Source organism: Fringilla coelebs, assembly GCF_963513975.1.
Source record: "Fringilla coelebs genome assembly, chromosome: 2".
Classification (NCBI taxonomy): Eukaryota; Metazoa; Chordata; class Aves; order Passeriformes; family Fringillidae; genus Fringilla; species Fringilla coelebs.
Window position 1 is genome coordinate 83167754 of NC_140029.1, and position 26879 is coordinate 83194632.

General features: G+C 41.3%; 1 protein-coding gene across 8 annotated transcripts in view; it reads right to left on the reverse strand.

Annotated features, from left to right (window-relative positions):
• Window positions 1-17004: 17004 nt before the first annotated feature.
• DLG2 (discs large MAGUK scaffold protein 2) overlaps window positions 17005-26879 on the reverse strand; it is a gene marked incomplete at its 5' end in the record, with an annotated part of 981693 nt that continues 971818 nt past the window's right edge. For 7 of the 8 annotated variants that reach the window (XM_084227140.1, XM_084227144.1, XM_084227143.1 and 4 more), the window contains 6 exons: window positions 17005-17618; window positions 18383-18474; window positions 23539-23648; window positions 24345-24517; window positions 25372-25473; window positions 26261-26311. In XM_084227140.1, the coding sequence (XP_084083266.1) occupies window positions 17512-17618; window positions 18383-18474; window positions 23539-23648; window positions 24345-24517; window positions 25372-25473; window positions 26261-26311 (635 nt within the window). In that variant the 3' untranslated portion in view covers window positions 17005-17511. The remainder of the gene's footprint in view (window positions 17619-18382; window positions 18475-23538; window positions 23649-24344; window positions 24518-25371; window positions 25474-26260; window positions 26312-26879) is intronic. The other variant, XM_084227146.1, reaches the window with a different exon arrangement.

Here is a 26879-nt window from a genome sequence, read left to right on the forward strand (position 1 = left end):
CAAACCTGGATAAATGAGTAGCTGTATGGGTGTTCTCCAACATGCTGTGAAAACTGAGTGCAGAAAAGGCTTTGGCCTCCCAGTCATGGACCCTCAAGGGCGCCCTGGGAGGAGATGCTGGGAGGCTGCAGAAACCTCTGAATTGCTCACTGTGCTCACCAGCCAACAGGAACAGCAATATCCATTGCTCTTCCAAGGCTGGAAGCCATTGCACTTGCATACATAATGTACTCTTGGCTTCCCTTAATGCAATGCAGCAAATGAGAAAGAGCATGAGAGCCAAAGTGTACAATTAGCACGAGCACCCAGCTACCAGTCAAGTAGAGTGAGAGATCTGAATCATCTGTCAGTCTCAATGCTCATGGCTCTCATGAACTTTTCCATAAGAACTTAGGCAAATAAAGAAAAAATCACAGCAGGGCAATATTACACCCTCCTACCTTTCTTTTCTCTTTTCCCCCTTTGTGTATTTTCCTTGGGAAAAAAAGTTTTTTGAGAGAAAGCTGCAGGAAATGTCCAGCTGATTCAGCTCCTGAGAATTTCCCCCAGGATCTCATTTGGTTTTGTTCTGCTCTGCATCCCAAAGTATACAGACTGTGTGTTTGCTCAGTGTCTGTATCTCTGCAAATTCACTGCTCACTGTGACTGTTAGCATGTTTAATAATTCATCTTCAATTGCAACAACTATTTGGCCATTCTAATCAGGTTTTTACTTTCTAAAACCACCCCACACATTTGCCAAGGTGACCCCTTCTACTCCTACTGATCAGGAGAATTGTCATTGATAGAATAAGCTTGCATATGCTTTCGCTCGTATTTGTTGGTATTTCAAGAACAGAATATTTCAAGGACAAAATTCTCTTATCTTTTTGGATGATGCTGAGATGAAAACAAAATTGTTACATCTGGTGAGAGCTAATTATATTTCAAATGTGTTGCAGTTGAGTTGGCGTGGACAATAAATACTAAATAGAACATGCTCAGTGTTTGAAGATTGAGACTGTTTTTGTGGGAGTTAGTTTTGTAAGTTAATGGCTCCATGGAAGGACAAAAAATAAGTTTTTGACAGCCAGTTTTGAAACCCTCTGCTCTGTGCTAGATAGAAACCTGAGCAGTACTGAGACCAAATTCAACTTGGGTTTGTATTTATTCAAGGGTGTTGCATGGGGGCATGTGGTCTGGCACACAGGGCAAGGGAAGGTAAGAAATCACTGTCTGTCCTTACTCAGCATAATCTCACACAACTGTGAATTTGAAGCTCAGGCTTCCTTCTGAATAAGGCCTGAAATAATTTTGGATTTTCTTTTGTCTATATCACATATCAGTGAGGAACCTGAGACATGGAAAGAAGCCAGAATGGAATCAAGGCATTCCGAATTTCAATTTATCATCTGCCTAAGGAGATTGAAGGTTTAGCTCCTCTAAGCCTTCAGCAGCACAGGGAGGAGGCAGGCAGGTCAGGCCAGAGGGCTTTTTCAATAGCAAGAGAACTCCACGCTGGAAACAACAACAGTTCATTGATGTCCAGAGGCAAGAGATGAGAAGTGGTTCCCAAAACACCCAAGAAGAGATACATCATCCTCTGGGTGCCGGATGAAACAAACAAACAGAAGCAACAACCTGAATGCTTCTGAATACAGGAAGCATTGTGTTAATCCATTTTAAAATTAGCTTTATAAACCTAAGAAATCCTTGTTTCTGACCATACTACTCGGCAGCACATGAATAAAATCCTACCCTGACACATTCTTGGATACAGTCACGGGTTAGGGTCACCAATAGTGAATCTTTTCCATCCTCAGGCTGCTTGTTAGTTTTGTGGTGAACCAGTGATGACAGATGACTGCACAGCCAGGGTTGGGCAGGACAGACCAGTGCTCACCTACTCCTTCCCCTTAGACACTTCTGTGGATTTAATATTAAATATGGTTTGGTCACTGGATGGTCTATCTGCAAATCAGCTCTTCTTCCAAAAAGATGAATGAGAAGATGGGTATGAATTTTCCATGGCCAGGACCTTTGTGAATTAAAAAAATAGCAATTGCAACAGCTGAGAAAATTTGTATGTAAATGTCTTTATGAAATGAAGACAATTTTGAAGTCAGTGCGACTCATCAAGATCCATAAAGTGCTTCTGTAGTCCTGTTTATTTTCCTAAATGCCTGTGCTTTGCATTTTGTGTCATCCCTACCAAGGCGCTGCCTGATGCATTTCCTGCATTACACAATTACGTCTTTGCTGCAGAGATGGGTTGAAACAGTAGCTTGATTGCAAAGTCAGCTAGTCCTTGATGTGCCAGAAGCTGTTGAGGCCACTGAGAAATGAAGTTACTGAATGTGGTCTTGATCTTGTAAAAACACCCAGTAACAGATATCCTGTTGCATGAAGAGCCCCAGTGGTCCTAGGAAAACAAGTGACCAGGGATGTCTTTTGGCTTGCATAAATGGAAAGGTCTAAAGTTACAGGAGCACTTGAATCAGTGCAAAAGCTGCATGAAAATGTCTTTCAGGATCAGGCTATAGATGCATACTGTGACCCATTCTTTAATTTCACATAATTTTTCTCCCTATGGAGGTACTAGGTATTAGGTTTTTAGAGATTTTAGAAGCAGGCAGCCTTGGCAAGTATAATGCCATTCAATGAGATTTGTGAAGTTAGAAGGAATATTGAAATTTCAGGCAAAAGCATCAGTAAATTTCTTTGTATCAGCTGTTTTATGATTGCTGTTGATTTACATAGGTATAATGTCTTTTCCTCATTCTGTCGAGATGCTTCCTCTTCTCCCGTAATGTTGTGGCCTATAAATATAAAAACTTGTAGATGATGGAGTTTTCACTTCTCTCTTAAATCTTGCAAAGGCAGGAAAACACAGGCCTAGTGGGTGTGTCTAATCTTCTGAAGGAAATGGAGGGAAAAGAATATTTATGAGAAGTCAGGTCAACTTCCTTCATCCCTAAATCTCAGACAGAAGGATGTCTTTTCTGGCCAACTGCAAGATCAGGTACAGCAGATGGGACTCAATTCCTAACTCAGCCCCAGAGAGGATCTTTTGTTAGTCATCTGTAGATGAACTGATTTTCCTGGGGTTCAAGAACAGATGGGCATCTAGGGGTAGTTTAATAAATCTTCATAATTTTTGGAGCACAACAGCAGATGAAGTGCTTTTGGTGAGATCCACGAAGTTCTGGGCAGATGTTTTGTTTCTGCAGAAAAGTGGGTTTGGGTGTCTGTCTGGGTTGCAGAGAAGGAAATGAGTCATAAATGTTGGATGCTCAGATTCACTGGGATATCTAAATCTAAAGATAGATGTCCTTGCCACTTGTAGTTGTCTGAAGACCATATAAAGTCTACCTCAGCTTCTTCTCATGGTGTGAGCCACTCTAGAGAGTCCTTTCATGTCAAAATGACACAAAATGGCAGAAAAAGAAGGGCTGAGAGAGGCAACTGCTTAAGCTGACACTGCTGCCAAAAGGACAGTCCCAGGAGTTTGGTGATCTTCACTGTTGGGCAGGTGTTTGGAGGAGACACAGATCACAGCTATTTTTTAGGAACAACCTGTTATGTTATAGAATCAAACTGTAATGAGTGATAGCAGATTGTTAATTCACCCTGTGTACTCACCCATGTAGCTGTTAGCCCCTCACTCACTCACAGCTGAGTGGTTGCAGCAGTGTCTGGAAGTCCCAAGCCCAGCTGCACATTGTTCAGAACTGTGGGGTCAAACTGGCTCCTGTGGCTGCCTGGCAGGTATCTGCAAACCCCCCCTGAGTATATTCAGGTTCCTCAGGGGAGTGTGTGTGTCTGCATACAGCAGCTGTCACACTCCTGGAGAAAGTCTGAACCATGTAACCTCCCGTTGCTGCCAGGGGCTCCAGCAGACTCCTGTTCACTAAGTTTATTGATTCTTCTGGACTACACAGCACTGCCAGTGTATAGTGCAAATAAATCCCTGGAAGGGTTTCAGGCTTCCCTCTCTTCCCTCTCTTGTTTTCAGGGGACAGCGTCACCTGACCAGTATTTGGTGACTTTTTATTAGGACTGGATGTTTTTAAGAGCAAGCAAGAGAGAAACATCAACAGAATCACCTTGAATTGTCCAGCCAGGAGAGAGTCTATGATGAATGGCTGAAAAGATCTTTTTCTTCTGCCCACTGAGTTGGGACATCACTGGGGCATTTGGGTTTTTTGAAGTGGCATTGCCTTTAAACTAATGAATTATTTATTTAGAAATAAAAAAATGATTTCCTGAATTGCTAGCCTGCAACGAGAATTTCAACCATTTTCAGTCTTAAGTTTCACTGGTGAACTTAAATAAACTTGAAATATGCCTGCAGCTCTGGCACTAATATGTCACCGATGGGGAGCAGTAGCTGACAAAAGACATAACCTGAATGCAGTCAGGACCATCTTTCTTCAGCTAAAAATATGATTGACACTTTTTATTATCAGTTGAAAAATTCCACATCTTAAAAATGTGTAATAGGTAAACAGCAGTTTTTTGCTGCATTCCCAAGCTGAAAAGGCAGCTTGCCAGGCATTTTTTGGCAGAAAACAACAAAAGCTTACTATTACACTTGCAAACCAACTGAGAAACAGTAAAAGTGTACTGGTGTAAGAAAAACACATGCAGACTAAGCTTCACTTGATCTCTGATGAAAAATGGCACCTTATACTTCAACAGATATTTATTTTTATGATTTTAATGCCTGTCATCTTCAATTTCTTCTTTTTCAAAACATCTTGCTGACATTTTTTGAGAGTTTTTTCAAGCTTCTGAAATCCCATCAGCGTCTCTCACCATCTCATAGTCTACAGGGCTTGACTTACCATATCACTATAACATTGTCTTCTACATGCTTTTACCAGTCTTTATGTCTGGAAGATTTTGATGTCAAAATTTATGGTATTTCCCCTTGGTATTACTCCTTGGTTGACCTCAGATGAAAAATTTGGAATTAGATTTTTAAGGTGTCTCCTCAATTATTTTTTACTATTTATTATGACTGTAATACCAGAGTAAGACAAAACAGCCAAGAGAGCATGCCTGGATTTGGTGTGGGAAGGAAAATTTGCCTGTGTTAGTGCTGTTATGCAAATGTGAACCATTTTGCAGTGTAGTTTTTAAGTTATGGATTTTTAAGTCAGAGAGGGGAAATCCCAAGGGTGATCTTTGCTGAACAGGGAGAAACATCTCTCATATGTAAGGACATTTACTGCTAAATTCAGAGGCAATGATGGGTGAGGGGGTGTACATTGAGTTTCCTTTCCTAACAAAAGGCATTTGTATTAAAGACTCTTGAGATGAGTTGCTGGGCCAGGGTCCTCCGTAGAGTCACCACTGCTCTGTGGTTTGTGCCATGGGACAGGGCAGAGACTGTGGTGCTTGCTTTGACCATGGACAAAAAAAAAAAAAAAATCCCTTGATTTAGCTATCTGTGATTAATGTTTATTGCTGGTGGTCACTGTCAACGATTGAAGTGGTAGGAATACATATTTTGGCATCTATTGCACAGCTCCTTTACCCATTTTGGAAGAAATTTTAGCTTTGGGCTGGCTGAATATGCAAATAGTGAATGTTAAATAGGAGGATTAGTAAGAGGCCAGAGGCTTAGCTGGGAAGAGGCAGAAGTAAAACAATGAGATTTTATCTTCAAGTGGGTCAGACTGTGGTATCTCTAGCAAGACATTAGGTATCCTGCCTGTTGAATTAGGCCTGTGGGAAGGTCTGTTGGATTCCTGAGCAGGAAAAAATGGGCAAGTGAAGATTCACAGCTCTGAAACAATTTTTGTGCTGTTTACCAGACAGCAGGACAGTCAGGTGTGGTGTCCTCTGGAGGTTTTGAAGGCAGTGATTGCATTCACAGCATACTGTAGGGGAAGAGTGCCAGTCCTCTCAACCCATCAGGCTTCTGGTTGCCTTTGTCTAGGGGCTGTTCTTCAAACAGACCCATTTCTAGGCAGCCTCATTCTCCACTCCTACTCCTTCCTCTTTTGACTGTGCTGATTCCTAACAAATCAGAACCCATACTTATTTTACAGATTTTGTTTTACTGTTTGTCTCCCCTTAATCTGACTGCTCTTTGCTGTCTCCTAATTCATTCTGCATGTCTCACATGGCCCACCACCATGAATGGCTGTTTTCTATGAGTCCCTCTGTTTTGTCTCCTTAACTCTGTTTTCCTGCAACTTGAAACACATCCAAACATTTTTTTCTGAACTATCTTAATTTCTAGTTCTGCAGGATTTATTGTTTTTCCGGTATAAATGTAGATTCTTTGAAAATATACAATTTGGTAGAAAAAGCCTTCTGTGGGTGTTTGATTTTGGGGTGCTTAGTATTTCTCAGATATACTTGGTTCCAGCTCACTTCCCTAATAAACATTATTTGATTGTAGTGGTCAAAGTCTGTAGTCCCTGCTACATAACACATTTTTCATTTATCTCCTTCTGTCACTGTTGGATGGGAATTGATCTGTTTAAGTGTATGATATGGTCTCTTACTAATGGCTCACAAATCTCTCCCTGTCAAGTGAGCGCCCATATCACATAATAAAATTCATCTCCACTGTGGAAGGCTCTCAGGGGTCTGGGCAAAGCTGGTCACACTGCCTGGAATAAACTTCTTTTTTTTCTCCTTAGACACTGGTTTATCTCAGAATATCTTATCTGGACCAAAAGATAGATATTTTTAAAGCCGTTTTTATATTAAAAAAGTAACCAGCAGCTAGAATGGGTTTGCTGTGGCCTGTCAGTCTGAAATGATCTGTTCTGAGTCCTGAATGTCAAAATACATGATATTTTTCTACTGACATTTTGGGGGCATTATTTCTTCATGGAAAGTTCAAGTGCATTCAACTAGCCATCTCTTTTTGGCATGCAGCCAAACCCATGAAATTTTAAACTGGGTAGAAAACCTTTATTTTTCTTGTTATTGCTGCTGTTGTTATTATCATCCTCTTCCTATTTAATTCTGTCTGTGTAATTTAGTTCTTACACACGTCCAGGACCAGCAGTGTCAGCAGTCAGTAAAGACACAATTCTGTAAGTTATGGGAAAGGTGTGGATTTAAGGTAAGTCTCACTTGATGCTGTCGTCGAGTCAGCTTTCCATAGCCCTACCCCAACCCTTTGACTTTTTGTAGTACTTTTCCCCTCCTGCTCTCATCCTGACTGATCAGGACAACTCGAATGTAGCAAGACCCACTGTGCCACTGTAACTGCAAACCTGTGGAAACTGCAGGAGGTGCCAAGGAGTGAAGAAGGGAGGTCTCTTGACAGAGTTGGGCAGAGTAGATGTGCTTAGCACACTGTCGTGGCCAAATTCCAGTTTGACTGTAATTTAATCTGTTAATGTAGTGCCTGTAAAACTTTGCTCGTGTGATATGGAGCCTGAATTGTTTTCAAAGAACTTTCAGACTTCCAGCTCAAGAATGTTAGGATAGGCCAAATTTGAGCAAGATGTGTTGGCTTTTTTTCTCTACTTTTTTCCTCCAATTTCCATAACATTGTCTGGAATTTGGATATATAACAGATAAGGGACTTTTTTCTATTCCCTGCTGGACTTCTTGCACCATTGGCTTAAAGATAACAATTAAGGTGCTGTAGTTTAAATTATTTCTTTCCTACATGGTCCTTGCAGATAGTGTGTTAACGTGAGGTGGCCTTATTACTTCTCTGCCCCACGAGTACACATCATATGGAGAAGAATTCCCTAGTCACAGAATCACAGAATCACTAGGTTGGAAGAGACCTCCAAGATCATATAACAGATAGGTAGACAGTGTCCCTGAAGGACAGTATAAATGTTTGGGCTATTTTTCTATGGAAAATTTGGGAAGACACAGCTCTAGCTGCTCTAAAGAGAATGAATTCCTAATAATCCGTATCTCCAGCGCCTCAACAACGTTGCTCCAGCCAAGGTGGCAAACCCTCTGTGAAATGGGGTGTGTGTATGCTCCCCTTTCTGCTCTAAAGCTTTCCAGCCAGGCTGGGCAGTTCAGCAGGACTCTAGCTTCATCTCACTGAATCTCAAGGCAGCTATATGGAAAATCCACTGTATGCATTCCTTGCCCTAGGCTGGACTGTGATGGATGCCTACTGACCAAGTACCCATGTGAGGGACTTTGAAGAGCAGTCCTGTAAAAGTTTAACATCTTAAGTGATAGCATCAGAGACCCAATATTGCAGAGTTTCCGGGCTCTGCACAGGGATTTGAAGGTGGGAATGCAGTGCTTGCAGTCCAGGGAGAGGCATAACAGCACTGCTGTCTCAGTGCTTGCCACAGCAGCTCCTCTGATGCTGAGGCACTCAGAGTGCTCAGGTCAGAGATTTGTGTCCCTGGATGCTCTGAGCCCGTGTGTGTCTGTGTGCATGGGGAAGAACAAGTCTGCAGCTGCTCTGCAGAGTCTGAGGAGCTGGCTTAAGCTGATGGGTTGGGACACGAGTGTGGAAGGGCCCTTCAGAATGCATTTGTGGGCAGTGAGGTGATGCCTTGGCTGTGTGGGTCTCTCTCAGGCACTCATTGTTCTGTGGTGCCTCAGTTCTTGCTCAAAGGAAAGCAGTTGCTGTATTTATGGCAGAAATTTGTGGCCACTGGGGATTTGTCTCCATGAGCAAAGGCTCAATTAACAACTGACTTCTTCTACAGGACTATGAATTACTGCTTTCCTGGTCCCTAGAGTTTTACTCCAGGCTCTCTAATGCATGGAAATTGGTATTTGCCCTGTGTAACTTTATGCTCAGAGACTTGTTAGTCTCCATCTGTAACTCTGCTGGTTAATGGAGTGAAGCAGGCCCTAAACAATGTGAGACCTTCCCACTCCCATGCCTCTCTGTTAGCTTTGTCTTGGACCCATGGCCTCACTTACATACCTGCTATAGCTGTCTAAATGACCACCCCTTTTCACCCCAAAGCCAGCCAGCTGAGTAAGGCATGATCCATTTGCCTCACATCCACAGACTGTACCTGTTCCCCAAATCCAGTTACCCCATGGACTATGGTCAGGCAAACACCCAAGCTCATTTAATTGGAAATGGCCTTCTGCTAATCCCCTTGGAGTTGGGGATCAGCAGGGCTTTTCCCTGTTTAGCAGACACAGTCTCAGAATAGTGTTTTCCTTCTCATTTGGTATCTCTAAAATAAGATGATGTGGTGTCTGCTGAGAAAAGAGGCTCTGGATATGCTGCCTGTGAGATTTCATTGTAAACTGATGAGCACACTTACCTACAGCAAATGCTGGTGCTGTTACAGAAGGATTATATGCAGATGAGGAGTTAATAGCTTAGAAAATATTTGCCTAATATTTTACTGGAGATATATTGCCATTAATGAGCAACTGACTCCCAGCGAATCACATCCAGGCAAGCAGAGTACAGCCAATAAATACACCATCAGGGGAGGGAAAATGGTGCTTTGATGACTCCTGCATCCTATAGCTCCTGTCCAAAACCTCTATTTCAGATGACAGGAGTGTAAGAGAAGCATTTGCCCTCAGATCCTTCAGATTTGTTCTGTGAGTCATCAGGCTGACAGTGTTCAAAACACTGTTTGTTAAAAAACAGAGAAATAAATGGGTGTTTGACATAGGTTTGACCCTTGCAGTACTTAAATATGCTGATGACTGATACAATTTTGCCCTGTGCTTTGATTTGAAGGAAATGAACAGCCCCTGATAAGCTTTAACTGCAGATGGCACAGTGGCAACATCCTTTCTTGGGAAAAACAAAGAAGCAAGAAGATCTTAAAAAAAAAGCTTCCTTGGAGTCCAGCATGAGTTTTGGTCAGAACAGTCTTCTGGAGCAGGTAAGTCAGGCAGAGGTCAAACAGGGTTTGGTGGTGCTACTGATGAGTTTCTGCTTCAGACTGGGACTTCATATGAGCTGTTAGGGATGGATTTTACTCCAGATTCCCAGCACTTCTCTTACATATTTAAAGCCCATCCCAGAGCTTTGCAGCTTAGAGACATCTTCAAATTGCCATTTATAGCTGATGCCCTATTTCATTCCTTTATTTACTGCAAGGCAAAGACTTTGGCAGTGTCAGTGAGCCCCTGTTGGAAGGGAAGCCAGAAGAGGCTGCAGTGAAAGCTCCTTGTCCATACATTCCAGAGGAAGCTCTCAGGCTATTAGCTTGCCCTGAGACACTAGTTAATCAGGTGGTTATGGTGTAGGGGCCAGCTGTGTATTGGCCTTCTACTGATGCTGTAACAACCACATCACTGTTATAATATGTTAGACCTAATTAATTTTCCCTGGTTGCTACCACCTGGTTCTGCTTAGATCAAGCACTAATGAGTGTTTGACAGTAGTTAATGATTTTTTCACTGACTAAAATGAGTTATTTCTTCTGGGCACCACGCTCCCCCTCCCTGGGATATTTGGCACAATCAGCTCTCCATTGGGTCAGGCAGGATCCATCTCCATCAGTAAAAGCCTGCAGCAGTGGGTGCTGTCCAGAACTGCCCTCCTCCACTGAGCAGGGGAGCTGTGCTTTTGCCCACAGCTTTCCACACTGGTCTGCAGACCAGTTCAGCTCTTTTACTGGGGACATGCCCAGCCAGCCAACCCAAGCAGTCCATGCTCTGCAGCCGTGGTATCACCTTCCTTGCAGTGATGGGCTTTGTAATGGTGCTTTTGGTGAGTCCTGCTCTGGCAGGGCTACTCTGGTAGGTCCCCCTCAGTCGTCCAATAGAATCATGGAATGGTTTGGAATGGAAGGGACTTTAAGATCGTCCAGTTCCAATCCCACTGCCATAGGCAGGGATTCTTTCCACTAGACCAGGTTGTTCAGAGCCCCATCCAATCTGGCCTTAGACACTTTCAGGGATGAAATTTTTGATACTAAAGATTTTGGTATGGATTGCTCATGGGGAAGAGGATCTGCTCTGTGCCCAGATATTTGGGAACTGTATCACCATTTTCCTGCTTTCCCACAGGTGCTTTAGGTGTCAATTGCCTTGCATTGTGCCAGCTATAAAGTGCTCTGATTATAGTGAAATGAACAACTTGCTTATGCTAGTTAGATGCCTAAATTCTTCTGAAAATCACGGTGAAGTGACTCCCTTAAGATGGATTTGGCACTTGGAGGTATCTATACAGCAGAAGTACTGCTCATCTACCTTGTAGCTTTGGTCCCAAATAATTTTCCAAACTGGGAGATAGTGTCTTTCAAACCACAGGTTGTGAATGGACAACTGGGTCCAGATACTTGGCTGTCTGTGTGAAGGGACCATTAAAAGGCAGTGGGACAAATGGGAAAATGTGACCATTAGGGACATACTCTATGCCCGGCCAAGGCAAAAGGCTGGTGAAGTTTGCCACCACTGCCTGAATTGATCATCACAGCATGTCTAGCTTCCTACAGTTTTAAGTACTTTCTGTCTCCCATCCACTTTATAAAGATTGTTTTCTAAGTTTCTCTTGTTTCTGCAGAATATAGTCTGGGGAATTGGCTCAGATTGACCTGGAGAGAGGATGAAGAAGAAAGTACTTTAATAAGATATCCTGCTCAATGTCAATTGTTTGAATTCTCTTCCGCTTTTGCATCTACTGGAGAAATCTAAAACATCACAATGAATGTTTAGATGATTAACCATCCCTGTGATCACACATGTGATCACACATGTGATCACAGAGTTTTTTCCCTATAGTCTCAGTTGTGGCTCTCAGAGCGATATGGAGACTCTGTGGTCCTCTGCAGACTGCAGACACTACAGTCCATGTCAAAAGCAGTGTCCCCATATTGTTACTGCCTCTGCTGGGGACTGTTCATATGGCCTCCCTGGAGCCCACAAACCATCTGCAAAGATATTCCTGGAATGGCCAAACCCCAAGGTTCTTGAGCTGTTGGGATCCCATAGCACGAGTGAGTTTATGCTCCACTAAGCTGCTTAGAAGCGGCTATAATGTAATTATTACAGTCCTTTTCCCCATGGCTGTGCAGCAATGTCATGAACATGGAATGATTATTTAATTATAAAAAATATTCTGGTAATTATTCATCAAGATGCTGATGATACTGAATTCACAGCAGAATTGTGGTAGGGAGAAAGTGGCTGTACTTCACCAGAATGAATCTTCTTGGTGGTAACTTCCACATCAATGTGAAGTAAAAAGGAAATAAAAAGGGCAAGAAGGGAAAAGGTGTCTTATTCTTAGTCATTTTTTAAACCATCCTCCTAATTCCACTTATGTCAGTCTTGTGTGATAGATGCGATAATATCTCAAGACAAAATAGAAGCATATTTCTCTTTTACTATTCTCCTCCAAGAAAAAAGACAAATTATGCCTTGTGAAGAAGCAATTTGCTATAAAGTGTAAAAAGGCTTTAATATTAATATTTTATAATAAAATTCATGACATATTTATAAACACTCTATCAAGCATTTACAACTGAACCACAGCTGAGAGCTTGGACTGAAATAAATAAGCAAGGACACAGCTAGTATGAAATATACAGCTTAATTTTTATAATTGTGTGTGCTTTATTCTTTACACAAATGGAATGGATGCGCAGAGTATTTACACATAACAGGAGTGTAAGCTGGACAGGGTGTTTTGTAAACTCCAGTTCAGATTCTGAGTACCCCACACTACAGCTGGACTGAGAAACATCCTGCTAAAGAGACGCACGCCGGACATTGTGCTGGAGGGAGCAGCTTGGTGCATACAGGCTGCTGCACTCAGAAATTCAAACTGGCCAATTCAAATTTAGGAGCACAAATCCAGAAATCAAAAGGCTATTCCACTAAGAGCCAACAGCATTGCCATTTTTTTCCTTTTTTTTTTTTTTTTTTTCTTTTCCCCCCACACCAAAGATCTTGCCTAGGATGCTGGCTCCCAAGCCCAGAAATGCTGTTTTACATCAGGGCAAGTTGCCTGTGCTGTAGGGCCAGAAGGTGTAAGCTGCTAATGTGGTGTGGGAGATGGTGGATTGCCTCTCGTGCTTTTCACCTTAAAGGCAGAGTCTCAAAAAGGGCCAATGAAGTGGTAGTTCCTATAGCTCTTGGTGAGATGTCAGTGCAGCTGAAGCCTTCTGCAAATCCATTTGGCCCTTGGGATCCTTTTGTTAGCAATTTCACAGCACTGGCCTCAAAAAGGTCTCGGTCCATGACTTGGCCCTCTGGGTGTTACAGTAAAATAAGCAGTAAATAATGATGGAAAGTGCTGAGCCGCTGTTTGATCAGGTGGCCTTGGTGTTTTACAGAGATGCAAAAAAATCAGTGTGATGAGGAGGATGGATGTTTAACTTCAGGTGGTATCAATGGGATGGACTCCATTGAAATCAGAGGAGCAACTGTGATTTCCACCAGCTGAGGATCTAGGCTAGCTATATGCTGGATAGATTTTAAATATTATCTGTTGTTAGCTTTGATGCTGATTTGTGTCCTAGAATGGAAACTTTCTTTCTTTTTTTAGCATAATAACTTCATCCTTATTCCTGAACCAATTGACAAAATGTCTGATTTTTAATGGGAAAGAAAAAAGTTTATTCCACCAAGGAAGGGGCTTGAATGCAGTTGCACAGTGAACCACATGCATAACATGACAGGCAAGATGTTCAAGAGGGAAAATATTGAGATTAAAAGCTGTGAAGGATAAAAGACCACTTTCTGTGAACACGGCAGATATTATGGCTTTAAATCTGCATCTGAAAAAGGAGGTTGATACTTTTTCCTCAACACAGTTTTTCCTACAAATATCCTCATGTGTTTTCACTCACTGAATCCTCTGCTCAGGGATACAATTTGAAAAACAAAAACTAAAACATAAGAAAATCAAAACAAAAATACAATTTGGGTGCTAATGAGGGAGTAACAGTGAAGGTGTAATGCCAACAATTTCTCCATAGAAAACTAATGTAAATAGGTAGGTGGATGTTGTGTACCTAGGACACTGTTGCTGGCTCGTAGTGGTTATCAGCTCAGGTACCACACTGCTCTCCAGGAAGAGGATTTGTAATTTCAGTGCAATGGAGAGATTTCTTATCCTTGACTTTCACCGAGTGGTTCTTAGGACCCTATCCACACCGGAGCATCAAACCATGCTAGCTACAAACACAATTACACCACAGAATATTGATCTAGAAACAGCCTTTACTACCAAAGAAATTACAAAGCGCTAGCATGGACAGGGTACCTCTGTAGGAAGGGGGATTAAGCAAGAAAGAGGCTCTTCCCCTGGTCGATAGTCAGACTGTAAGACCAGTGAAGAAGTGCCATTCCACTGAGTCCTGTTAGCAAGCTCTGAATGAGTCAGTGCATGGAAGATTTTTTCAGTTTTTTTGTTTGTGGCAAGGAAAAATAATTAAGTTGTAATATTGCACATCTGCACAAAGCTAGCAAGATGTAATTGTGATCATTCATGGGTGGACAAAAAGCTGTGATAATTTTGATTCTGCTTAGACCCTATGGTGCTACACACTGTGCCAGAACATGAGATATAGCACCAGGGGTGTGATCTGGCACTTTTCCTAAAGGGTCCAGCATTTGCATTGGTCTCTTGGTTAGACGCTCCCAAGTCTTTAACACGGACAGAAAAGGAATCTGATTATGCTAAGCTGTGTTAGCACCAATATGGAGTCAGGAGCCAATTGCTGTGGGTTGTGAGTTTGGACTTCTTTTTCACCAGATGTAATTTTGCATGAGTCTTATGCTTTTCTTCCTCCTCCCACTACCACCCAGTATGATCTGAACAGCTGCAATGCAAAAATGGAGTGCAGCTCTTAGGATGCTGTGACATGGAACGCAAAACATCAACACACAAAACAAATGGGAGTACGAGTCCTAAGGGAAATAAGACCTCTCACTGATTCTCTTGACGATTTGTTTTTAAATATATGTTTTATTTAAAAAAAAAAAAAAGAAGTGCAATGTCAACTCTAAAATGGAAGCACAAACAACAGACAGGGAAAAATAAATAATGTTACTACAGTAACCAAGGACTGATGGAAAAATTGATTGTACTCAGCCGTAGTGTTACTGTTCACTGTAAAGCACAGCACATGACAAAGCAAAACAGTTACTAGTAGGATAGTACCATAAAAGGCTGCATGCTGAACTAAGAAACAAAGAAGCAGATGTGATTGATTGCTTAAAAACAGAGCTGAAAATTAGAATGAAGTTCCTGCTTTAGGACACTTGGTTTTTCAGGTCTGGTGGGCTATTTCCCAACCTGGGGCAATAGTATTTTGCTAGCATGGAAAAATCCATGGCTTCCAAAGATCTGGGGTCACTCTGTGGACTTCTGCAGAATTATCCAAAATCAAAGCATTCATTAATTAATATTAAAAAAAAAAAGTTAATAGCCCTTCTGGTTACAAAGCTCTTCTGGAGACTTAACTGAAACCCTTCTTTATAAAGCTGCGCTGACCAGGCAGGAAAAATAGTTAAAGAAGTGTGAACTTCTCAGAGTTACCATAGTTGGGCAGTAAGCGTGAGAGGCCCACTCAAGAGCCCGTAAAATGCCCGTGTTTTTAACCCTGTCACTGCTGGTGGCTTTTGCAAACATCCAGCTCGTCGCGCTGTCCGCGGAAGGTGCTGGGTAGCCCTGTCAGCTGGACAGGGTGTAGAAGTGTAAGCTTCAGACAGACAAGGGCCAGAGGAGTCTATTTAGCATTTGCCCTTAAGACATCCGTAAGCATTAGGGCTGCTGTAGCCACCAGCTATAAGCATTGCACTCCTGCAGTGCAGCAGAGGCAGGAGTGTGGGTTTTATAGAGAACATGGTCCAGCAGCAGCAAAGGCAATTCAGTTTTACTGTCATAGCATCTGTTGCAGTTGTCCCCTTGTAAGTCAGTGAGGAATGGCATCACTATACAGAAGAAGGGCAATGTGCAATGAGAAAAAAAATACCTCCTTCTCCCCTTCTGTACACCCCAGACTGCAATTCCACAGACTTTCCCCAAATCCCTCACAAATGTCTATTGCCTCAGTTTTTGCTTTTAAAACCCTTGTTGACTGTGAAATGAATGAAGATACAAGTTAGTTGGTGATCTGCCTGCAAAGAGAGGAAAGATCAAATGCTTTTGTTATTTCCCTGAGGGAAACAGGAAGAGTCATAAAACATTTGGGGAATAAGGGTGCCTCCTTCCTAAGAGAGAAATTATTAGCTGCGTTTAAGCACTGACATCTTGCTTCTGAATAGTTGTCCCTCTCAAAGATGCATTATCCTTTTTTGTTCAGAAAATTCCTACAAGGCAATGAGTTCAAGAGATCTTTCCACAGGAGTTCATAATGATTAAACAGAGGCAAGGGAGAAGATTAAATTCAAAGAAAAAAAAAGATGACAACTACTATTTGAGGAATTTTCTTGCTTGTCATTAATAACAGAGAATCTGTTATGGAAGAGGTATAATGCAACTTGAAGGTCCTCTTTACATTTGACAGTCGCACAAGGGTGTAAATATTTAATCTTTCAATTAATTAATCTTTACAAAATATCTTCACAAAACATTTTACCTATAGAAATTAGTTTCTATACATCAATATATTTTTATTTTTATAAATTATTCCATCTTTAAGTGCCTTCTATCAATATAAATGATAAAATAGACAATCAAAAATTTTAAAGCTTTTCCCAGTTGTATCCCTCCTTGTTAACATAGGTGCTGTGAATCCTCATACATGTGTCTGTCTGCGTGGGAATGTGTTTGAGTGCACATGTGTGTGGTGCGAAATGCTTCCATCCTCTCCCACCCCTAAACACCATTAAAATAAACCCTATTGTTGGTAGTTCCTGATGCAATAGTGCTTCCAAAGGGGGGAAAAAAAAAGCTTGACTTGGTTTCAGAAATCAAAAGATGTGCATAGTTACCAGAGTCGAGGTGTACCAACTACAAATGTGCAATGACAAGCTTGGACCACGACCCACCTCCCAGTCAGGTCACAGAGTGTCTCAGCAGTGACCTCAGTAGGAAGTGGACCAAATACTCTGAGCTTGATTTTGCAAGGTGCATGTGGCCCTGATCTAGCAAAAATGCTTAAGCCTGTGCCTAGCTTTGAGCACGTGAATAGTCCTACTGGAACTGGTGGGACTGAATGGCAAAAGGAAGGGTCACAAGTGACTCCAAGTCAACAGGCTGCTCATGTGTAGGAATTGGGGTCAAGTGCTGAGCGCCTTGCAGGATCAAGCCCTCTGTGAGGTTCAAGAGCTGGGAACTTCTCTAAAGCAATCAACACACTGAGCTCAGCCATTGAAATTGATCAAAATGTCCGCGTGGGCACAGGAGGTGGCTTAGCTCCCCTTGACAGAGGGTCTCCACATCAAAAGTTTATACCTACAACTCGTGCTCTGAGCACATAACAGATTTGCTTTATATGGTAGAAGTCTTTTTGTTCCTACCCTTTGACCCATCAGTGTCCTTCATGGCTTCAAACACTTTGTGTTGTACATTCATCAAAATTCACATTGACTGCAAAGAACATAAATGCAACAAAAACAGGAAAGCCTCCAAATAGTATATTATAGTTTTCTTCTAAATATTCTCCCGTCGTAATCAGAGGTGCAGTGGCTAATTTATAATTTTTCCTTTGAAGGAATCCAGATGAAAGGCCCAGATTGTTCTTCAATTACAAGTTTGCATTGATTATATATATCTTCTAAGCTATCTCCTTGGACAATAGCTGCAGTAGAGAAAACACATCAATATTTCTTTTAATTGATAGATACAGCATCCAGTGTCAGCAGATCTTCAGCACACTCATAGATACTCATAGAATGAGAAAGAATACCGGCATACTGAGATGTTTATGGAAAAGTCATACCCCTGCAGATGACAACTAAGTTCAAATCAATGGCACCTGCCTGTGGCAGAGACCCATCCCACTGCTCATACTGAGAAGGCTGAGCCAGGTTAGTTCAGAGAACTAGCACTTCTGTCTTGGGGAGGGCAGCACAAGAGATCCTCCCACTGCTGGAGGTCAAGCTTTACACTTCATTCAATTCAGAACCTACTTCAACAGTGGGCAGCATCAGATTTGCAACTTTTCTGATCTGGTTATAATATATAATAGCTGGTTATAATATAAAATTATATATATATATATATATATATATATATATGTATATATATATATATTACTCTTGGCTTTTGAGGTTAACAAGATCAGGCCCAAGCTGACAGAAAGTAAAGTAACTGTAACACAAAGCAGAGTGGTTGTCCCTTAATTTCCCTCCACAAAAAATACTCCTTCAGGGCACCAAACCTTTGTGGAGTCAAGTGCCTCAACTGCTCTTGAATTTCAAGGAAACAATACTCTCAAGCCAGAAGTCCTTGCTCTGGGTGCACTATACTGATAGGTATTCTAGCTCAAAGACAGGGTTGATCCAGCAGTTTTGCAATAAAAGACTATATCTTGGGAAAAAAAAGGTATTAATAAAAACATACCTGTGAAATATTCTCCAAATTCTTGTTCTAATTTAATTGCTCGATCATAGGTTTTCTTTGCTTGCTCCTCTGTAAGACGTTTATTCATTTCCCTAGAAACATGGAGGAAGTAATCAAAAAGTTTAGATTCTTGCTAGAATAGTTTTCAAAAGGCATGCTCAACTGAATCACAGATGGATTGAGATTGGTAAAAGAATGAAATGGTAAAATTCTTCCAACAGTTCATGGACAGCTTCAATATTTTCAATTTCATTTCATTCTTATGTAGTACAAAACTACTTCTTCAGACTATTTCTCATTTTACTTTTCTTCACCAAACTTTTATCTTGGGTTCACTACTCTACATTCTCAAACAAAATACAAGGCCTGAATCTGGCAGCTGCTAACTGAGATAGACTTGAGACATCAGGAATTCATAGACAGGTCTGGAATCCAGGATGTCCCATAGTCTGAGCACTCAGCCCTCCTGCCTGAAGCTCCTTCAGGAATCTCTGTGTCTCCCAGACTCAGCTGGTGGTCTCACATGGATAAGGCTGTACTGACTGCTTATTGGCTGCTAATAAATATAAAAACAAAGATAGAAGGTAACATTCTGGTTTCTTCAGAGTTTTGTTATTTGACGGAGCATTATATTTCAACGTAAACACTATTTAATAACTTTAGGAAATGAGTTGTCTTGCCCATGCATGCTCAGGTATTACATGTTCATTCACTGCCTTATATGCCTGTAGATGTCCAAATTATCAATAATAAATAGAGTTTGCTTGTTCTAGCATTTTTTCCCAGCGTAGATTAATTTTTTTCTTAAAACATGACAAATTTTCTGAGGCAACTAGGAGAGCATAAATCTGATTTTATGCCTTGCACTGAATCATATGATTATGTGGTAATGGGCTGTATACAGTATGCCACGGGTGATACATGTAGGAAATTATGGACATGACAGTGCAAAAAACCCCAAAACTCTATGAAGTGCACAACAGTATGAATTTGCTACAGCTAACACCTACTTGACTTCTGAAAAACATCCTGGGAGATGTCCAGGATGCAAAAAGGAGTTTCCAGGAAAAAAAAGCTGCCTACTTACACAAGTAGGCACTTATAAGTTCAAAAAGGAGTTTCCAGAAAAAAAACCTGCCTACCTGTATAAGTAACCATATAGCTGGGAACACTGCTTAGAAAAATCTCTTAAAAAGTACTAATGCCATGGAGAAAGCAGGTTTATAAAATGAAGGCTAAGAAAGATTTATTTTAAATTTTATGTCAGTTATTTGTAGATTATATAAAAAGGTTTAATATAATCTGTGTGTTGTTCTGCTAAATTTGTAATAATACTAATTCTATTTATTGCAAAGATTGCTGTCTAATCAGGTGGACTTCACATCAGCTACCCCTGCTTTAGGTGACTGAACTAAAACACTGTCTTGTAGTGTGACATACCACTGCGATTTCTTAGGAAAACTTAACATTTTCATCTTATGGACACTTAACCAATATTGTAAGGCTGACAACATCCTCTTCCTTTCACATCTGTTTCTGGTAAATTTTTGAGAAGTCTTCCTCGAGATCTTTGTACAGCAGAAAAGATAATTCAAATATAAAGAAGTGTTTGAAATAGGAAGTACTTTGAAACAGAAATTTGCGTTCCACTTTCAGGTTGTAGATTTGCCTGGGGTGTAAAACCGTGCTAATTGTATTCCTGACTGTGCCCATTCTGTGCCCTTAGAAGAGAGGATGGAGAAGGGGGAGGACCATGATGTCCATTTTTCATGATGAAATTAAAGTGCTGTCATACAGCATACATTCTTATTTCTTAGCTGGGGACCTGCACAGCTGGTGAATTCAAAATATAGTGCATATTTTCCAGGATTTTCCTCCTCTCCCAGTGAAGACCTCACCCAGGTGGGTTCTTCCTTACTTCCATTTCTCATTCCCATGACCTCACCACTGTCCACCACCCATCTCTCATTCCTCTAGAGAGAGAGGCTGATAGAAGGGTATGAAAAAGCATGCCTCTGGGAATAAATCAGGTGGAGTCATGTAGAAGTGGGAAGCGAGGAATGGAGGGAGGCAGGGGTGATGTTTACAGCAATGGCCACGTGTTCTTTCAAATGCAGGTGCAAACTTGATTTATGCTCCTTTCACTCTTCTTACCTCCCCTTCAGATGGCTGAAAATGAGCATATGGAAAAACGAGAGGCTACAACTTTATGTGCTAATTTTGATGAAAGATAAATCTTTTTTTTGTCTTTGTTTCTCTGCATCTTGTGATTAGAAATTTTTTTTGTTTTGTGTTTTGACTTTGCTTTTGAAGTAGCTTTCAACTCATTTGTATAAACAGGAGTAATAGTTATGACAGATAAGCCTATAATTTTTTGTGTTGCAGTACTTACATACCTAAAAAAGACTGACTCACAGAATCATTAAGTTGAAAAAGACCTGCAAGATTATCAAGTCCAACCTTTGACTGATCATGATCTTGTTAACTAGATCACAGCACTGAGTACCAAGTCCCAGCATTTCTTGAACAGCCCACTTGTATTATTGTCCTAAGTGAAGTATTAGCATTGCTTTGGTTCAACAACAGAATGATTGTCAATATTTTGCATCTTTATAACACCATTCAGTCTATTCAAGGATTTGCTGTTCTAACATCAAATCAACAAAGCCTTAATGTTATTGCTACTTTTCTGGTTCTGCCTGATGTATTTTTCAGAGTAAGGGCCACTTTTAGTTACTTTTTTTTTAATTACTCCAGAGGCAATGCCAGCATTAAAAAAAAAATGGAAATGTTTTATGAATGGGAAAACTGTATGTTAAGAGCTCTGTTAAAACAATCAGTGCAGAAGGCAGACTATCAGACTATCCTTCCCCTTCTGTACAGCAACAAAATCAGAATATTATTGATTTGTAGGCTGGAAGAAAAATCAGGAAGTCAGGATGGTGCTGTGCAAGTACCAGATATTGTGCATCATTCCTTGTAATGTGGCTGGACATACAACAAGCTCATTGCCAAAGGCGAGGCCAAGAAGAATGCATATTCCGGGATGGGTTGTGTTGGAATTCTGCAGCTCTGTGATCAGTGGCTGCAGGTACACTGTTACCATCACCAGACATGCATCTGCCACAGGAGGGGGAGTGCCAACGTTTTAGCTGTCAAACACAAACCTATGGCACTACCTGGCATTTGCAGAGCAATGGTGGGGTTGGGGATCACAGAATCATGGAATCACTGGGTTGGAAGAGACCTTCAAGATCATCGAGTCCAACCCGTGCCCTAACACCTCAACTAAACCATGGCACCCAGTGCCACATCCAGTCCTTTTTTCAACACATCCAGGGATGGTGACACCACCACCTCCCCAGTCAGACAGTTCCGGTACTTGATCACTCTTTCTGTAAAAAATGTTTCCTAATATCCAGCCTATATTTCCCTTGGTGCAGCTTGAGATTGTGTCCTCTCATTCTGTCAATTGCTGCCTGGAGAAAGAGACCAACCCCACCTGGCTACAGCCACCTTTCAGGGAGTTGTAGGGAGTGATAAGGTCACCCTGAGTCTCCTTTGCTCCAGGCTAAACACCCCAGCTCCCTCAGTCGTTCCTCACAGGGTTTGTGTTCCCAGCCCCTCACCAGCCTTGTTGCCTCCTCTGGATGTGCTCGAGTGTCTCAACGTCCTTCCCAAACTGAGGGGCCAGAGCTGGACACAGCACTCCAGGTGTGGCCTCACCTGTGCCAGGTACAGGGGAAGGCCGACCTCCCTGCTCCTGCTGGCCACACTGTTCCTGACACAGGCCGGGATGCCCTTGGCCCTCTTGGCCACCAGGGCACTGCTGGCTCATGTTCAGCCGGCTGTCAGCACCCCCAGGTCCCTTTCTGCCTGGGCACTGTCCAGCCACACCGTCCCCAGCCTGTAATGTTGCAGGGGATTACTGTGCCCAAAATGCAGGACTCGGCACTTGGATTTATTAAACTTCATCCTATTGGGCTCTGCCCATCCATCCAGCCATTCCAGGTCTCTCTGCAGAGCCCTCCTACCTTCCAACAGATCGACATGCACTCCTAGCTTAGTGTTGCCTGCAAATTTACTAATGAAAGACTCAATCCCCTTAACCATGTCGTCAGTAAAAGCACAGAATTGGCACAGAGTTCAAAATTTCACCCCTATCACAGCAAATTAAGCTGATAGCTGTTGCATAATTGTAAGTGTACATGGAAAACAACTTGATAATCATATATTTTATCCTGAGTTTTAACTCAGCATGAATATCAATTCCATATTTCCTTCTCAGCCTTCTCTCTGTAACACTAGATAATTCCTGCTTCTCCTCTGCTAGTAGGGTGGAACCCAGAATGAGGCCAAGACTCCAGCTGAGGCCGCAGTAAAACAATATATCAGTCTGTTGTGTCCTTATACAACACTGATATGAATGCAGCCCACAATGGCAAGTTCCTTTTTTTTGCAACCACATTACCCATCCATTCCTGTGATCCACCCCAACTGCCAGATGCTTTTCTGCAGTGCTATAGCTAAATTATCCCCTGCTTGTACTCATGCCTTTCATTGTCTCTCCTTTGTCTGTGCAGAATTTCATCTTACTGATTTCACATTGAGTTTTGATCTTATCTGCAAAAGTATGTGCCACCTCGGACAGCCTTGGCAGCATGGAGCTGGTGCCTTCTCTTTCATTCTTGTAAGGGTTATGTTTGCCCTTCTCCAGTCCCATGGCTCCTTGCCTATCCTCTTACAGACTGCAGGTAAATGAAGGGCTGGTGAAGAGGAACACACCTCAAGTCTGACACAGGTTTAACCCCTGGTTCGTGCCCTTGGCCAGGCTCAAAACCCCAAGAGCACCTAAGGATGCAAGGGACAAGCCAACCAGCCAACCCTGGTGAACTCGTTGCACAGGTTGGAGCAAGTACACCAAGCACTGGCAGGAAGTCCTTCGTGGTCCAGCACATAATCCCACGTGTACCAGTCTGAAAGGTTCAAAGCTATGGCTTGTTCCTTGAGATACCAGGATACGGTGGTAGGTTCTGAGGGCACTCTTCCTGCTTCATCTCATTATTGATAATTTTAGAGAACAAGCCAAATGTAGACTCAAGACCTGTGTGGTGCCACCCAAAAAGAATAAAATGCTTGAAGAAGTTTATACTCACATCAGAGGCTCCCATGATTTGGGCTTAATGAAGATAGCAATGGGATAGAGTTGTGCAACTTGTAGTCGTTTGATAGCATTTCCTGACACATCAAGTATACAGTGCTTGCCCTGTTGGAAACAGATGAGCAGATGTTTATTTTTGCAGACTTTGCTGCAGATCAGCCAAAAGATAGGAAGCAAATCTGCGATGCAGTGCCCTGGAATGGGGCCATTACTGGCACACCAGGGAGGGGGTAGCCCAGGGTACACGCTCCACTACGCTTCCTTTGCTTTGGTGCCAGTATAAATATGCACTGGTGATACGGGAAAAAACTTGGAATTTATTTTTTATTGGGATGAAATTTGCAGGGGCAGGACGATTTTCTTGAGATGAGGAAAATCAGTTAATAAAAGCAATAGGATGTCCATGTCCTAAGTGATGAATTCAGTTCTTGTTTATGTCAAAGCCTCCCTGTGTCACCTGAGGCAAATAATTTAATCTTTCTGTGGTTCATTCTTTTGCCTCTGTGAAAGTGATTTAGTTTATCTACTCTTACAGAGGGAAGAGTAGACGCTATTTTGAGGAATACTTGAGGCATTGTGTTAGAACCCTGAATCCATGGCACTACATCCAAGTACAGACAGTGCCAAGGATGATGTCATTCAAAGTCGGAGACTCCACTTGTGGAGTCATTATAAAGCCTATAAATATTAGGATGCCGGTTTGCAGCTATTTTATATTTTTGGCAGAGAATCATGTCTGAGACACAATGTGGAAACAAAGCAGATCATGTTGCACCAGCAATAAAACTACTGTCAACTTACCCTTTCTGCCACAAATCTCACAGACTGGACACTAGTTCCATACAAATTATCATTGTACTGCCCAGCTTCTATAAATTTGTGCTCTTGGATATCTTTTTCCATTTGTTCTCTTGAAATGACAAAATGATAATCTCTCCCATCCACTTCATAGTCACGCTTTGGCCGTGTGGTATCTGCATGAAACAAAAGACAGAGGATGAAGAAGTCTGCAAAAACATTTAGAGCAAAAAATGCAGCCATGGTTTGCTCAGTGGGCAATGCTGGGTCAATGCTAAGTGAGGGCACTTCACATCTGAGAGCAGATCTCTGGCTACTATCTATTGTTTTTAAAGCAGCTATGCCAATAAAGCTGTGTTTTTGTAGTAATACCTTCTGATGTTTACCTCCAATCAATACAGGCTAAAATAAAACCAGGGTTTACCAGAATTCCACTTTTTTCAGCAGAATCACACACAAACCTCAAATATAAAATGCATTTAATATTTTAATGTTACTACTGTGATAAAATGAATTGTGATCTCATTAACTTAATTTAGCCTTATTTATAAGCCCGATTCTGTTCTCATCTCTAGTAGTTTTAAGTTAGTGTATTGCCAGAGACAACCATTTAAAATGAAGTATGACTGCAATTAGGCCCTCAAATAAACAGCAAGCTCTAATTGTCCAAGATATAAATACTCTGTTTAATTCATGGTCTAACATTGCTTTCTGATTCAACAGTCTATACCTCACACAAATCACAGATTATTGTGTATATTTACTGGTGGATGCTGTGCAATTGAGTTGAAACTTTTACATTTTACTAGATTTCAAACTTTTCAGAATTTTTTCCCAGATGTTCACAACCTTTAAAAAATTGTTTTAAATTTTTTTTCTTTTTGCCTTTTCTGTCTGATGAAAAAATTACTTTTGAGAAACACAATTGGGCATAATTAATGGATGCTGCTTTTGTAGAAATTTACCTAATGTGTGGCACCAAGGGACACCATTCACTCAGCTGCAGAACTAAGAGTAGAATCATACTTACGTGGTACACATGACCCAAACTTATCAGGGAACTCAGATATCAAATCATCGTTGATCCGATCTTTCATAGGACCCAGAATAATAACTGGCCTGGTGTAATTAACTGAAAAACAAAAGGATCACATTTTGATGGTCTTACCACAATAATAAATAAATAAATAAATAAATAAATAAATAAATAAATAAAAACCCAAATATCACTAACCAGAGTTGTTGTCTTTATGTACGAAGTGAAAATTTAGGTGCACATTTTATTGATGAATATTTTATTCCTTGACATGAAAAAGGGGAATGGAATGAGTACCACTGCAGAGCTCTGTGATGATCCATGCACAAGTCAAATGACTGTGTAGAAGCACAGATATATTTGCTATCACTCAACAAGGCCACTCCCAAATGCTTGCAGATGGACTCTTCCATGAGGTGTGGGAAGGCTATTGTAGCCACATTTTTTTCACCTCATATAAGTGCACCCTCCATTAAACCAGATGGATGTGCTCCAATTTAAGTTGACTTTCCATGTGTTTGTCTACCCTGGACAGTGGCACATATCACATGAGAAGCAAAATAATAAAAGGCTTTCCATGTGACAATATTGCAGTAAATCTAGCAAATCTACATCAGTATTTTGTAGACTGATTAATTTTCTGTACTAGTGAAGTCCATGAGAATGAAATGGGGAGAAGAGTCCTGGGAATGTTAAAAAGTGGTGGCTTCCAAAGAATACCATAACATTAGGTTTTTTTTCATATGAAAATAGATTGAGTGTCCAAGAAAAGGAAGTCACAGTGAATCTGGGACTGGCAGAGCAAGGCTTACCACTCTGCTGGCCCCCAAACTCTGAAATGAAAAACATAAGGAAGAGTGATAGAAAAGAAGATGAAACTTACTTTCCTGTCTTGTGACAGGTTCATAAGAAAGGATGCAGTCCTCTTGGCCTCCTGATGAGAGAAGAAAGAGAAGAGATTGAAGCTGATGAGTAACATGTCAGGTACTTAAGTTCGATAAAATGCTTCACATAGAGACAGACCAGGTTCAACACTTCTATCTTGATAAGCTGCTCACCTGAACCATTCCAAGTCCATTATAACTTCCAGATATGGACACAGTTTTTTTCTTCCCCACCCTCCCCTTCCATGTGCTTCAATTCTATTTACTGAAGTTGGACTTTTTTATTGATGGGCAACATAGCTTTATCTGTCATTTGATACAAGGCTGTTTATAAGGATAGTGCAACAATTTAAGATGCAATGCTTTTCCTATTGTTAAGGCCCTAACATGTTGCTGCGGAGTAAATCAACAGGCTACCTAGACAGAACAATTTTTATGTACAGAATAGATATATATTTTGGTTGATTGTCCTTCAGTGCATAGTTTCCATATTCTAGTGCATCCACAGCCTAACGTCTAGCTATGAGTTATTTTCTGATCCTTATGCTTTCCCTGAACACAAATCAAAGACTCACAGAATGGTTGGGGCTAAAAGGGACTTTCAGCTTCTGGAGATCA